The 16,186-nt window shown below is 36.4% G+C and overlaps 2 protein-coding genes across 3 annotated transcripts; one reads left to right on the forward strand and one right to left on the reverse strand.

Annotated features, from left to right (window-relative positions):
• Nucleotides 1-2,312: 2,312 nt before the first annotated feature.
• On the reverse strand, nucleotides 2,313-8,423 carry LOC110381289 (CCHC-type zinc finger nucleic acid binding protein). Of its 2 annotated transcripts, none has more exons than XM_021341584.2 (3): nucleotides 8,262-8,423; nucleotides 4,419-4,600; nucleotides 2,313-3,342 (listed from the first exon to the last, which is right to left on the reverse strand). In XM_021341584.2, the coding sequence occupies exons 2-3, from the start codon at nucleotides 4,595-4,597 to the stop codon at nucleotides 3,090-3,092; spliced, it is 432 nt and encodes a 143-aa protein (XP_021197259.1). In that variant the 5' UTR covers nucleotides 4,598-4,600; nucleotides 8,262-8,423; the 3' UTR covers nucleotides 2,313-3,089. The 2 variants fall into 2 exon arrangements, with proteins under 2 accessions (XP_021197259.1, XP_021197260.1); XM_021341585.2 differs by lacking the exon at nucleotides 8,262-8,423 and adding an exon at nucleotides 8,000-8,202.
• A 418-nt stretch (nucleotides 8,424-8,841) lies between these two features.
• Nucleotides 8,842-15,728, forward strand: LOC110381288 (peptidylprolyl isomerase domain and WD repeat-containing protein 1). The gene is made up of 11 exons (XM_021341583.3): nucleotides 8,842-9,089; nucleotides 9,181-9,341; nucleotides 9,632-9,770; nucleotides 10,168-10,255; nucleotides 10,931-11,258; nucleotides 11,638-11,756; nucleotides 12,199-12,391; nucleotides 12,810-13,044; nucleotides 13,480-13,668; nucleotides 14,911-15,062; nucleotides 15,473-15,728. Exons 1-11 carry the CDS (start codon nucleotides 8,972-8,974, stop codon nucleotides 15,614-15,616), a joined length of 1,866 nt encoding a protein of 621 aa, XP_021197258.3. The 5' UTR covers nucleotides 8,842-8,971; the 3' UTR covers nucleotides 15,617-15,728.
• The last annotated feature ends 458 nt before the right edge of the window (nucleotides 15,729-16,186 follow it).

Genomic DNA, 16,186 nt, shown 5'->3' on the forward strand with positions numbered 1-16,186 from the left:
GTGAATCTGTTGCTGCATCTCAGATATTAAGTTTTTTTAAAGTTAATGCGCTTGGGGCTCGCATTATAATTTCGTTTTTTTTAAATGCTATCTTGTCTATGGAACAAACGGATTTTTTTGAACTGGTTCCGTCTCCGTTTGTCGAATGTTATGCTCAACAACTTGTAACTCCAGTGGATTAAACATATTTCCATATCAAGAAATATTATTTTTGTTTTAAGCATTTAAACGTTTTCTAACGTAAGATCGCATTACATAAGTAGTTACATATGGGGCATTCGGTTACACGCGGGATTCAGTCAGTAAGTGTAGTGCTGGGCCCCGATTCTCCTAAGTTAATAATGTCAAAATCGAATAGAAATCGAATCGCAATATGATCGTAATAGCAGTTTTAACCATATCGGGCATTCTGCTACTAATAAAAGACCAATCGTATTCGATTGACATTTGATTGGTGTGCGATTTGTCTGCTATTTTGATGATTTTGGTCTATACGGTAGTTTGCTGTACAGCCATTTTGCAATCGTAAATCATTTGCAGACAAAATGATTCATTATTGAATGACAGAAAAGGATAAAAACGTTTATTTCAAAGAAAAAAAAGCGTGTAAAATAGCGGAATGCCACATACGCTTCAATCGTAATCGAGTCGGGATTGGATCTCAGTCGAATCGAGTCGAACTTCAATCGAATGGCGCTTAAGTAAAATTAGGAGAATCGGGCCCCTGCTTTCTATCCATTGTTATAAGTATGTAAGGCTTACATTGTAAGCTCAATCTGGGTTGTTTTTAGCTCATATACTTACTTTTTAAAAGTTATACATTTCTGCCTCGAGGGTGAAGAGAAGTGCTAACCACATAAACCTTAAAATAGAAAAGAAACTAAACTCCTTAATTCAAGCATTTTTTTCTAATAACTTAAGACGACCCACTGACCAATAACTGTCCGACAGCAGCATCTTTATGCTTAATTCTCCAGTGGATAGCGCACTTACAGCAGTATTGCTATTTCCAAAACTGAAGGCAAATACAAACTCACAGAGGACCTACCGACTGGCAGAATATAAAAAATGCGGCATGCCGCTTAGCTTTGATGCATAGACTGAAAATAATATAATGTAGTCTTTGAACTGAAGTGTCTATATTGATGAGAAACCAGGATTCCCCTTATCATATCCCGCTTAAGGTTCCAGCAGGCGGGATTATTGATCTGGCGGTTTTGCTTTTACCCACGTTAGTAGCTTTTCGAATTCGATGTTTATACACGAGTAGGTACTTGCACAAAATTCTATGTGCCTGCTAAAGTGCCTGTGCAGCCGAGCGAAATTACCTACCTTTTAAACACGCTTATTTTCGCTGTTCAATCTAGCTTGATAGTCGACAAGGTTTGTAGTCTTTTCTTAGGCTAAAGGGCGCTTTGCCTAATCAAATCTATCAGGCACTGATTCAAAATATGCGTGACGACAAAACGGCTAAAAATAGTGATTTACACTATACATTGGCAAAACTATTGAACACGTATTTTTTATTTTAACAAAATATTTTCCTACCTACTTAGATATAACGCAACAAAGATCGAGAGTGGGGATTTGTGACGTCACGTCTATATAAAGTACTTGAAAGTGACGTAACACGAAATGCAATGTTTTTGTACCTATCTTCGTTATTTGTTTGCGACAGAAAATAAAAAAATACGTGTCCATTAATTTTAGGGTAATCTAAAAGATGGACTAATTAGTTTTTTTTTTAATTCGCCGTGCCTAATAGGCATATTCCTTGTTCATGCAATAGTTTCAGCAATTTATCATGCCTTTCAACATAGGTCCAGGCACATGAGAGGGTTCAACATTCAGTTGCTTATTTTAGAGTCTTAAATAAAACTGGTGTCTTCATATGGTACTCGGATCTAGTAGTAATTATTTTGTGCAATGTTGGAAGAGACCGTATTATGTAAAAATTATGGCCAAAAATCATCATTGCCGTCGCTTGGGAATGCGTCCAAGAGACTGGCAACATTGAGCATTGCCACGTTTTGTGACAATAAAATGTGTCTATCAGGTCTTCCAGTGTTGAACAAAAAAAAAAAAATACATGTGGTGTACGAGTTTTGTATGAATGTTAGGGTTGGTTGTAGGATAGGTAATGCCCTCTTGTTCAGTCAGTTGACATAATCTCAGTGATGTGATTAATTCTAAGTGATTAGACTTGGGAGACTAAAATAGCTGTTGTGTGTCCAAGTTGCGAGCACATGGTACAAGTTTGAAATAAATATGTATGATACTAAAAACAAAGGGCAAGATGAAAACTTGTGAAATAATAAGGCAAGATTTTATTAATGAATCATCTCCCACTGTTATTTGAGTAATCATTATACATTATGTATTACAGAGAGGCACATTGACAGGGATAACAAAATAAAAAATGTTTTGATTGATGAAATTCTAATTAACCACTGAATTCTCCACAAGTTAGCAGGATCTCATAAACAAAGGAATTGATCAATAAAAATAAATCACGCGAAGTGATAGGATGTAAGATTGAGACTCGTCGGATCGCAGTACGATCGCGTAAGAACAACGATTACTGTATAACAAGACGAACAAGAGAGTCCAGAAGGGGTACGGGTCGCTCCGGGGCCTCCACTCTTCACATTGAAAACGCATTATACGCCAGCATCCAATTTATCTTTTGTCAAAAAAATCTGTACAAAATATATTAAATATATACTCTGTAATGCTAAAAACTGTAACGCTACCTCCTCAATAGTTCAATCACGATTATTAAATGATTTAAAACACAATAACTCGTTCACGTCGTGCAAGAACAAACATTAACGTATCGACGAGCGCCGCCGGCGCTCGCGCGGCGGGGAGACCTATATACAAGTCAACATTTTAAAAATCATACACCTCAGTCTGTCACGAGAATACCGCTGCTGCATCCTGATTTATAATTCCGTTGCATTAATTTAATACAGTCGTGTGGTCTTACGATCTAGTGTCGCGTATCGCGTCCTTTGCTTATCGTCCGTGCGTGGCATCATAATATACATAGTTTATTTTATATATAGGCAATCGCGACGAGGCGTGTGTTAGTTCCGCTCCTCATCGCAGTCGCGGGAGATGTGTCCGGGCTTTCCGCACACATAGCAAGTCTTGGTGCCGTCGGGGCAGTTGCGTGAGATGTGGCCGGACTTGTTGCAGTTGTAGCAGGTCTGGTTGGAGCTATCGCGCCCGCCCTCGGGGCAGTTCCGTGCGATGTGCCCGGTCTTGTTGCAGTTGTAACACGACGGCTCGTCCGGACTCTGCGCGCACTCGCGCGCTATGTGTCCCGTGCCGTTACATCTGCGTCATACAAATAAACACCACTATTAAATATGCACTCAACACCAATACTCCTAGAAAAATAACATCAATCTACAATTTAAATAAGGTCGTTGACAAGTTAATTGGTCACGTGTGAAGCCAAGGTCAATGCCAACGGTTCCACGTGACATTTGAACATCACACTTTCTCTACGACCTCCTTAGCTGGGGACAATAATTGTACCTATATTAAATCGGTTATTGATGCTCCAGATATATTGTGGTTATTATCTTGGGAACTTCGGACTATGATCAAATAGCAAAGTAACATCAAAGACGATTCTTCTCTTTATCTAAACTGGTTTTTAGATATGATTTAACGATAAAGGCCGTGACTCGGATAAGAATCATCGTGTGCTAACGTTTACTCAATATCGTGAGTAGAAACACACCCAGTTCAAAAAAGTCGATGTGCTGGTTAGGCGTAACTTAAGCGAGCCTGGCTTCGAGCAAACTAGTTTATCTAGCAAGAATATTGATTTTGTTACTAGTATGAATAGAAATCTGAAATTGTATGTAACACAATACTGTATCACTTTATAAGAGTCGTAGCGTGGCACTTGTTTCGTGGTGGGTAAACGCTAGTCGATAGAATGCGTGTAAGTGGAAGCGCTCAAACGTGACCACTCATGCGTAACGAGCCAATAGAGATACCTCATGTCTACACGAACAACCGTGTATCGTTTGAAATGTCGTTAACCTGTTGCAACGATAGAATAAGAAGCTTGATTGATCGCCTCTATCGCGTCACCGAGCAGCTGAACGGTTGAGCAATGGGTCACCGTCGCCATCTTATGTTAGCCCTTATCTTTCTTTGCAGGCCATTTACTACGAAAGGATACCGACAAAGTTACAATTCATTCGGACCACTTCTTACATATTATTAAGGTTCTGGATAAGTAGACTTCTTATCGGTTGGCGAATATGGAACTGTCTTATTATTCTTCTTTCAATACAATTCAGAAATGCTTCGACGGACTGGAAAGGGTGGCTCTTCTATTCCTCTAGGTAGATTTGTCTGGAAGTGTTAGTAAAGTTAGAAGGTGGTATATTAACCTGTAGCAACGGTCAGCCTCCTCCTTGCAGTCTCGCGCGAAGTGTCCGGCGCGGTTGCACTTGAAGCACTTTTCGCGCTGGCGGTTGAAGCCAGAGTCGCGAGCAGTGACGCCGCCCTGGGTACACTCGCGGGCGAAGTGCCCCGTCCGGTTGCACTTGTAGCATACGCTCGAACTCATTGTCTGGAACAATAGGATGCACTTCGCTGACTACATTCTTATCACTAACGCATTATAACGGTACTTCTACTAGGACTTACAGAATGTACTATAATCTACGCAACATTTATTGTAGAAAAGTTGGGTTTTAAAAGAGGCGAAGATACGATAGACGATTTGGGGTGAAAATGTTATTCAGTGGACGTCATTTTCTGACCTTGTAATAATGACCTTTATAAAATACGGTCATTCGCCTCGTATATCTCTTTCTTATCCCTGTTCGGAGCGATAAGTGTAAGAGAGAAGTTTAATTATTTGCACAGAAGTTCCGCTGACGTGATGACCCTGAGGTTGATAACGCGTTCCATGTGCCAAGATCACGGCAAATTACGTACGATTGTCACCAATTGACTCGCGGCAAACATTTAGATCGAGACGTTATAGGGATGCAAAACAATTGACGACTTGAACGCCGCGCATTCCGAAAGGTCTGTTGACTTCAGTATTTTAACAGCATCTTGTGCCAGATTTTAGTGACGGGACAATTACAATGAAGAAGCTCTACGAGAGAAGAGTTACTTTAACCCTAGAAAGATAATCTGCGTAAAATTTACGCATGAATTTTTTTTAAATTGTTATTTCTTTATAACTAGCGCGAATTCATAGCTGTGCGTTTATGACATTTCATTCGTCGCTGGGAGTAACCGTATGGTGTACGTGTCAATAAGGTAAGTGCCACCAATTTCGAAATATAACGACCGCGTGAGTCAAAATTACGCATGATTATCTTTATCGTGATTTAGACGCCCCTACTTTGCAGAGATATTTGCGAGATAATATCTCTAATATACTACCAAATGAAGTGCCTGAAACACCCGAAGACAATTATTGTGAGCCAGTAGCGAAAAAACGAATTTATTGTTGCTATTTCCCTTCTAAAAAAATTGAAAAGCAAATGCGTCCTGCAAAAAATGTATGGGAAAGTGATATGTCGTGAGCATAACGTTGATATGTGCCAAAGCTGTTTGTAACTTACTTTTATATAAATTTATGTTCCTATATTATAAGACAAGCTAATTGTTGATATTTTCCTAAAAATCAGACTGATTATTAGAATAATAAATTAGTTATCACTTGAAAGAGTAAGTGTTATATAATTTCGTTGATTTATAGAAGACGTTTAGATTTTTGTTGCTTTTTTAATATAAATAAATAAGTAAAAAAAATATCTGCAGTTTTAATTATTAGAATATATGTGTATATATAATAAAATACAAATTATTGAAAAAAAACTAATAAACCTAGAGCTACAGCTAATTGAATTACATGCGTCAATTTTACGCATGATTATCTTTTCCGTAGTACAAAATATGATTATCTTTCTAGGGTTAATGACTAACCATGACTACATTTAGCTGCTGTTGTTATCATTACGTGACTACGAAAAGTGATAGATTATAATCAAGCTACGATTTGAATTCGACATGCACTAAAGTAGGTCAGATATAAAATATGTAGCTCCATTATGTAATTGCTAGAGAACATACAATGGTTTGATACAACATGTAGCACTGATGAAGTATTATTTATCGACAATAAGGCACAATTAATGACACTTATTGAAACAGATGTTAGAGGACTTGTGTATTTCAGTCAAACAGTAATTTAATAGAAATCATAGAATTAGAAACACAAGTTTTGTGTTCGACCTCGACATGGCGACACCTTTCTTTGGCCTCTAAACTATTGATCAACATAATACCAAGACATTATTGGGTACACGGTTTTATTTGCATAACCAATAAACCTTTGTAATTTAAATGTTACACAGGCTGGTTTTAATAACAGTTTTATGTCTAAAATGATCTTGGTCAATGTTCAAACAAAAGGTCAGCTACACTGCATGGTGATAAAACATGAGCTGAATGTAGGGGGGGATAGTGAAAGCTGCAAGTGGGAAAGTCATTAACTTAGAGCAATTATGATAACTAGTGCACATACTGTCACAATGTAAATAACCAGCACACATTCATGTACTAAATTGTTATAGTAGGTTCTCAGGAGACTTAACACTTGTTTGGTTAAGTGTCCATTAAGTAAATTGACTTTTTTTACAAAGTAATTGTATGCCTATTTAGTAACATGAAGCTTTTGATTAGAAAACAGACATTTCAGTAAAACAATGTTTAATTACTCAGGGTTACACACAAGTACTCATTGTGAACATGGTTAAAAAACATAAAAACGTTTACCAGTAATCTTGAATATGAAATAACAGTATAATGTTGAGCAATTTCTTGCTTTCTAACTTGTGATAAAATAATCAGAAACTTACCTACACAATAAAGATTTCAAAGTTATCTCAAACCAAATACAAGACAATATAAAACAAATAATTACTTTGGAAAAGGCCCATTAAAATAAAAATCCTACATGAATTTTAGTACGAAATCTAGCTGGCCGTGGTGTAAATACAGAAAGTGAATTACTTTCTAAATGCAACTGATATAGGGTCAATAACTTGAAAGTTCTAACTGTACATTATAAAGTGTAACAAACCTTTTTAGACTTATTGGTAGTTGTTTATGGTGCTTTTTTAAATTGTTGTACTAGAACAACCAGCATTGCTTGTGTTAGTATTACCAACCCGATTAAAATAAACTGGGTTTAATATAGAATTTTGTTATACTAAAACCTTTTCAGTGTTGATACATTTTTTTAAAGCAATTATGTTCTCAATTACCTAGTATTTTAATGCTACTACAATCAATGATAGGTGAAACTAATATTGAAGAATTTAAATGCTTAGAAAGTGTATAATTGGAATTGCTCGCTAACTTCATTCACTTTCATACTGAGAAATGCTACAAAAGGTAATTACTTTAACAACAATATGGCATGTAGTATAAGGAAATATTCCCAAATCTTGGCAGAATAAATTGACCTTGAATATTATTAGAACAAGGGTAAATTTGATGGAAAAATACACATGCACAATGTGGTATAATCAATTATCATTAACCAATATAGATAGCAGTATCCCTACTACATACAGTAAAGTCAATGAATTTGCAAGTACATTAACCGATAATACAGTTAATATACTCTTTAGATGTCCATGAGTCCTTTGTGTGAGCATGTAACAGGTAGACAACTTAACACATGCTCAAAACTAGACTTGTGAGGTTCCTATAGGCATTATACATATTGGTACTTTCCCACATGCTGTTCATAGCGTAGCGATGCGTCATTGTCTTATACTAACAGAGGAAAAAAAAGAAAGCTACATACAAGAGAAGGCATGACAAATGCTTAGAAGATGTACAGATCGCAGGGTGATGACGGAGCAAGTTTTATGATCGTTGCAGCTGCATTTCACTAAATACAAATACATTCCGATAACAAATTCGAATATAAAATTACCTCAACAGCAGCTATATGTGTCAGCAACGAGTCACCGTTTGTCAAACTAACCACGTTCAATAAACAACCTAACTATGATGCGTTGACATAAAATTAACAGATTTTCACTTGGAAACACTTGGCGAATTTGCGTCGTGGCTATATTCGCTGATAATTATAAGAAAACACATCTGTAATATACGTACGCCGTATAGTAGCCTAACCACGTGTAGAGGTACCGGTAGCGCGCGGTTTCACAATCAATGTTGCACTTTACACTTACCGATTAGATGTGAAACTTCTTGAGCACTTAAATCACTATAGATTCGATCGTTTCACGATCAAATTTTTAATAAGATTTACAAATAAGATGTAATTTACGACGCTTCGTTTGCAAGGAAGCCAGCCACCATCACTACGAATTCGTAAAAGACATTTTAAGCATAGACAATGTAGCTAAAAAGTTTTTAACGCTCCTTCAACGTGATTTTGTGATGATTTTTACTAAACGTAAAAAATACATCTAGGTATGGTCGTGATCCAGAATTATGTGAAAACTTCTGCAAATGTGCACTATAAAATGCTTAAAAATGTTTTTCATTATTTCTTTTAAATAAAGATTTTTTTGTATTGGGTCTATCAAGATCTAAGTGTCTATGGATAATGGTAACAAATGGACCAATAACGGGTGTTTCGATATTATCGCAGCCAATCAAAAAAAAGTGTCAAAAATTGTGTAACCAATGGAATCCTTTCATTTTGTTTGGGACCACAAACCAAAATCCATCTTTTTAGGCTGTATGCATCACCAGCACCACTGCACAGTATAATGCAGCCAATTTGAGAAGATCGCGTTTTCCTCGCACAACATACCTAAATTACATTGCTAATGTATTGTCAACTTTGTCACGGCGGACGGTGTTTACAAAACTAACGAAATACTGAAATTCGTGAGATAAAAAGGAAGCTGTGAAAGGTTTTACGGCGCGAAAAATGTCCGCAGAGAAAAGGCGCAGCAGTGTTGATAATAATGAAGAGGCTGAAGAAAGCGACGGTTGGATAGGACCTATGCCCGCAGAGGCATCAAAACCTAAACCTAAAAAGAGGAAAGGTAGAATCACGTTACTATTTGTATAATTTTGGAAATAGACCTTAAATTGTATAATTTGCAGGCTTTATACAGTATTTGTTTTGTTTTCCAGTGTTGGAGTTTGAATCTCTGTACATTGAGAACCTGCCGACGTCTGAGACCTATGAGTTCAGTTACATGCATCGCGATGTGGTCACGCATGTTGTGGTCACTAAGACCGACTTCGTGATCACCGCCAGCCAGGATGGACACTTGAAGTTTTGGAAGAAACAGGTATGTTAAGACTAGCCATTCATTATAGATGTTGATTGCAATGTAATTCCTATATATTAAAAAAAAAAATACTACTAAAATCTAATTGTGTTTTGTCCTGAAAACTATGTAGCTTTGGCAAATTTCTTACAACCTATTCTGTCCTTTCAATAGGAGCTGATTTGCTGTTATTTGTAAAGTAGTTTCTAATGTTTTCATTCACAATATTGTTCTACTTTGAAGTATTTTTTTATATTATGTTTTCAGAAGTATGCACGATTTTTAGTAATCATCATTATATACATTTCTAGGAGGAGGGCATAGAATTTGTGAAGCATTTCCGTTGCCACCTAGCTCCTATTAGCCATGTCGCTGCAAACACAACCGGCACACTGCTCTGCACCGCTTCACTGGAGAAGACTATCAAGGTCTTTGATGTTGTTAACTTTGGTAAGAATCATTTTAGTCACCTCATGTCTGTCATAAAATGTATGGACTGATGAGTGAATTTTCCAAATTGAATTCTCTATGGACTCTAGTTGGCTACAATAATTGAATATGTAAATAAATAAATTAAAAAAAAACATTTCAGTAATTATGATCTTGGAAGGTTCAGGCTTAGAAATAGCTAAGCCAAGTTATAGCTTCTAATGGTGCAATAAAAGTTTCCATTTAGTAAAAGTGTAATGCATTCCCCTATAAAATTGCTGTAACAGCTGTAACTAGCTTACCTAAACCTCTAGCAAAAGTTTCCATATACATTTATGTTTATACTTGCTTACTGCTGACAAACATAATTTTTTAGTAAACATGAATATGTTAATGTTATTCATAATTTTTATTTCAGATATGATCAACATGATATCCATAGAATTTGAGCCGTATGTTGCTGAATGGGTGCACTCGGCAGGGGATCCTATATCTGCACTTGCTATGTAAGTATTTCTAGTTTCCACATGCAATTTTACCCACACAAAATCTCTAGGCAAACAAATAAAGAGCCTTCCTCAATAAACAGGCTATATAACACTGAAAGACTTTTTTAAATCAATCCAGGCACTTCTTGAATTTAGTAAATAATGTTGAGCCTACCTTTAATTTAAGAGTATTCGCTAACTGTTGTTGTTTCTAATATTTTTAAGATGGTCTGATAAATAAATTTAAGCAAACATCCTCTTCAGATAATATTAGTACAGATTCATTTATTTGCTCCATATGTTTATGTTACTAAAGGTCACTGCAAAGGTTGTTATTAATAATAATTCTGTTATCTATTTCCCTGTAAGGTCATCTTCTATTGACTAGGCTGTAGTATAGGTGATACTAGGTATAATGAGACTAATTATATAAATTCCATACAAACCTATATTATGTATAGACAGGATAAAGTTGTAGAAATCTGTATCTGTCTTTGTGAAATATTGTAACATGCATAATTAATATTATAAGAAAATAACAATGCTAATCCAGTCCCCAGAATGGATTAAATACGTATGTGCATTTGAAATCTGGTCAGTATTCATAAGCAAGTGTCTATCACAATCATCATATCAATATGTATATTTATGACAATAATCCTATCTAATATACATTTATATCTCTCCATCCAGCTCAGAAAAGGCCAGCAACAAGATCCACATATTCGACGGCACACAGACCTCAAGTACACCACTTTACACCTTCGAGACCCTCCACCAAGCTACAGTGACCACAATTAAATACAACCCAGTGTACGAAACAGCAGTATCAGTCGACAAGGCCGGTATCATTGAATACTGGACCGGGCCGAAACATGAGTATAAGTTCCCGAAAACAGTGAACTTTGGTTCTAAGTTAGACACCGATTTGTATGACTTTGTGAAGAATAAGACTTATCCCACTGCACTTGCGTTCTCGCCGGATGGGAAGAAGATGGCGTCTATCAGCTTGGATAGAAAGGTAAGATGATTTAGTGCTCATTTTATACTAGTATGTTACTTTCTGGAATTCAGAAGTTGATTATTAGCCTGATATTTTTATATTGCAATAGATACTCATTAGCTTTGTCTCTATTTGCAATTTGTTACTGTAGCAAACAAAAAGTTGATTATAAATTCGTATTTATTGGATGAGATCCCTATGCTTAGGGAAAGCCGCTTTAGAACTGTTTTAGTAGATATAAAGTCACAAATAAACAATATATTTTGCATATATTTGCATGAAGTACCCGATATACTTAATTAACTTTAGAAACGAAGTCTTAACCCATGTGCCCATTAGCAACCCGCAACCCCTGTATACATATAACGTGTAGGATGTTTGTCTGTTGATGTAATAGGTGCGTGTGTTCCATTTCCTGTCAGGCAAACTCCACAAGGTGCTGGACGAGAGCCTGCAGCGCTTCCAGGAGCTGCAGCATCAGACGCAGCAGCTGCCCAACATGGAGTTCGGTAGACGGTAATGTTACACACATGGTTTTATGTTTTATTCAGTAGATTATACAGATTGTGGCAAATAACTTTATTTTTCTGAAGTAAGCTGTTCTTATACTATTATCAACTTCACAATAGTGAAAAAAAATATGAACAAACCACTATTTGACAAGCGTAAGGGAGGCATCAGATGGCTAATTTCAAGAGCGTTAAGTTAATAGGTACAATCTGAAGGGCTTGATAGTAAAAAGCTTGACACATTTTTACGCCATCATGCTTAATATTAACTGTTCGCGTGAGCAGCTGTAACATATAAAAGACTTAATCGGACTTAATTAATTTGATTTCGGGTCGGTGCAGCATGTTTTCTCTTTTCGTACTCCTCTATTTGTTTCTATCTTATAAATTAATTATTTTTTTTTCAATTAAAACTGTGCACCTAGCATTTAATTTTCATATTTTAACAGCATGGCAGCCGAACGCGACCTCGAGAAATCCGACTCAGTTCACCTGGCGAACGTGCTGTTCGACACTTCAGGCCACTTCGTTATCTACGCGACCATGCTCGGCGTGAAGGTGGTCAACCTGGTGACGAATAGATGCGTCGCCATGCTGGGGAAACCGGAGAACTTGAGGCCTCTGCATCTGGCATTGTTCCAGGTAAACATCGACTGATAATGCATATCAATGGTGATTTTTGGTGTCGTCATCATATTTGTCAATTGCTATCCACTGCTGATCCCGATATTGGGGAGTACAAAGTTTTTGGTGTTAAGTCACTAATTTTGATTCTAATCAACTTATAAGATAACTAGCAGCTTTTGGTAACTTATAAAGCTGAAGGTATTGTTTATCGCGTTAATCTCAGAAATCTGAACGATTTAAAAATATCAGTTAAATAGCCCATTTATTGAGGAAGTCTATAGGCTAATCTTTATCCGGGTTTGCCGATTAGTTACATACGACGAGGTTGAAACCCCCGGCAAAAGAAACAGTACTTAATACTGAAATAAGTGAAACTTAGTAGTTTAAAATTCATAAACCAACCAAGATACCAACCCTTATCCATTACTTGCAGGGTCGAACAAACCAATCGAAAGTGGCTACAACTCTCGAGATGGAAGGCTCGGAGAACCCCACCCTGCTCAACGTGAAGATAGACCCGACTCTCTTTTGCACGGCCTACAAGAAGAACCGGTTCTACATGTTCTCCAGAAGAAGTCCTGACGACATCAAGAGCCCTGATGCTGACAGAGATATCTTTAATGAAAAGCCTTCGAAAGAGGATATCATTTCCGCTACCGAAGGACAAGGTTAGGATGTAATTATTGTGGCCTGTCTGCTTTCGTAGGTAGCAAAGAATCATACTTTGGGTATACATTTTGTAGGTGTCATTTCTAGTGACACTTTTACTTATTTTTGTCCCCATTAGTTAATCCAGATTAAAATTCAGTCATATACAATTGGACCGTGCAAAAAATATCTCCAACCCTAGTCCCAACTGAAATACTTCCCGCACATGGATAATAAGCAGAATTCATCTAATAGTTCTGATGAGAAATATTTACAAACTTATACCCCTTAAGATAAATATGCAATTCTTTTGCAGGTCAAGACAACCTCTTTACAAATTATCACTTTTAAACAACTTTTCAACCGAAATAAACAACTATTGAATATTTTTAATTTATGTACTGCCAGCTGTGAAGTTACCTCTCCTTAAATAAATAAACGTTAATCTTTCCCAGGAGTACAACGTCTATACGAGCAGGCGATCCTCCACACGTCTCTCGGCGACGTGCACATCCGTATCTTCGGCAAGGACGTGCCGCGCACCGCGGAGAACTTCTGCGTGCACTCCCGGAATGGATACTATAATGGACACGTCTTCCATAGAGTCATTAAGGGTTTCATGGTGCAGACTGGAGATCCTACTGGTGAGATTTTCTATATAAACTAGGTTATTTACGCAAATGTCAATGTTAATGTCTGTTTTCTTAAAACAACAGCTTACGTTGAATTTTCACGTATGTACAATTTTTGAAGGAGTCAATAAGTTTGGTAGAAAGTATTGTGCGGGCTTGTGAACTTAGTATAAGAGTATGTATAAAAGAGAGTTTGTGTATTTAGTACATGAGGAGATATCGTTTGGTCCATCATTTTAATCATTGGAATTAGTTTTTTTTGTAAGTCATGTAGACACACAGGTTATTATGTGGCAGTACTCTTTTAAATAAGTAAATACACTTATTTGTTTAATATGTTTTGATTGAATTTTTTGTAGGTCTATTATTGGTGAGTTAAATGTTGTCTCATCTCATACAAAAACGAAGGCAAAACTAAAATGATTATTCAATTAATAGTTAAAGAAATTAAGATGTTTTATCAGACCTCTAGTAATTAATTTCAATGTGATCGAAATATTTAGCAATTAAGTAATATCCATAATCTTTATTATTGACACGTTTTAGCGACACGTTTAGCGCTCACGTGTAACTTATCGTCGCGTGATAACACAAATTTGTACTGACTTGTTCTGAAGGACGCGATATCAAAGTTGATAATAAGCCTATTGATTATCGTTACTACGTTGAAAACACTTTTAATTCTTAAAAAAAATGTGTTAAATAAGTACAAAGCTAGTTAATTTCTGTATTGAGGCTAATCTTAACACAAGCGTATGCCATCGCTTTTATTCGTTTCCCGAAGGACCCCCCTCCCGCACCTGGAAGTAATCCATATGTTCTTTTGATTTGTAATCTATGTATATTACTGCCAAGTTTCGTCAAAATCCATTCTATATCTTTTGTGTGGAAGAGGAGCAAAAATCCACAAACACTCTACAACCTTTCTCATTATTTTGAATAACGTCATTATTTTGAAATAATATAAAAATTCAAACATCACAGCTCAAATCTAAAGACTTATAAAAATAAAGCTACCAAAGTCATCCTCCGAGCCTTTTTCCCAAACTACGTTGGAGTCGGCTTCCAGTCTAACCGGATGTAGCTGGGTACCAGTGGCTACCAAAGTCCGACCATCAATTTGTTTAAATAACCTAGCTAGGGCATTTGATTGTAAAATTATATTGTTATATCTGTTAAACTATAACCTAGCTATAATTATATTTAGTAAAAGACTTTTCTACATTTTTATGAACGAAATTAAAATTAACATAGGCACGGGTACCGGAGGTGAGAGCATATGGGGCGGCGAGTTCGCGGACGAGTTCAAGCCGCACCTGAAGCACGACCGGCCCTACACCGTGAGCATGGCCAACGCTGGGCCTAACAGCAATGGCAGCCAGTTCTTCATCACGCTGGCGCCCACGGTATGTATTATGTGATAAATAATAGCTGAGGAAATGTAAAAGAAAACTACTTATTTTATTTATTTACTTTATAATTTATTCACACAATATTTAAAACAATTTGAAATCGCAAAGGTACTGCTTATTTCTAAGAAATACCTATACAAACCTAGGTAAACTTTTTATATTTTCTCTCACAAACTATAACATATTTGCAACGATTTTGTGAACGATTTCCGGGTGCAAGGACGTTTGTTGGAAGTTAAAGTGACATTTTCAATAGACAGAGACTTTGGTAACTTCCTTCGATGAAAGTAAAAAGTTGTATTTAAAATAATCGGGTAGGTGTCCCTTTATTTTTTTATTAATTTATGCAGTATTTTTAATTATCTCTTAATAGCTCCTAAATTATAACAAAAATTCTTCCGCAGCCATGGTTAGACAACAAACACACAGTCTTCGGTCGCGTAGTTCGCGGTATGGAAGTGGTTCAAAACATCGGAAGCGTCAAAACCAACCCCAAGACAGACAAACCCTACGAAGACGTCCGGATCATATCAGTAACAGTCAAATAAATAACGATATTTTATAGAAAAATCTATATTTTAAGTTATATTTAAGTAAATTGATGATGTGATGTACAAAATGAACTGTTGCAATAAAATAAATCGATGTTGTAATATTTTAGTTATGTGTTTTATTGTATGTTCCTTGTTGTAATCTCACGTTTGTGTAAATAAGCAAATTCTGTGAGTCTATTATCGGTACCTTTCTTAAAGCGTTCGAACAGTAAAGTCACCTCAATATAGTATGTATGTGAGAGCACGTCGACATATATGTTATGTACTATGTCAAATAAAAACATTTATACACGGTTGTGTTCTACATTGGATTACGATACGTCTGTAAGATGAATAACGCATTATGTAAGCCTGTTCTACTATCCCGTGGAGGTCAATGAACTAACGTAAATTAGTGTCTCCACGTGGGTGAGTAGATAAGAACGCTACATTGCAAGATAAAAATAATTAAAATCTGGTCTAATCTAAATAACAGAATAAATGTGATCCTACCGGACGAAAATAAGTACATTTCGTTTGCAACTCGTCCACTAATTTGGTGTCAAAATACAAGGCGCCATCTAT

This window comes from Helicoverpa armigera, chromosome 15 (genome assembly GCF_030705265.1).
Source record: "Helicoverpa armigera isolate CAAS_96S chromosome 15, ASM3070526v1, whole genome shotgun sequence".
NCBI lineage: Eukaryota > Metazoa > Arthropoda > Insecta > Lepidoptera > Noctuidae > Helicoverpa > Helicoverpa armigera.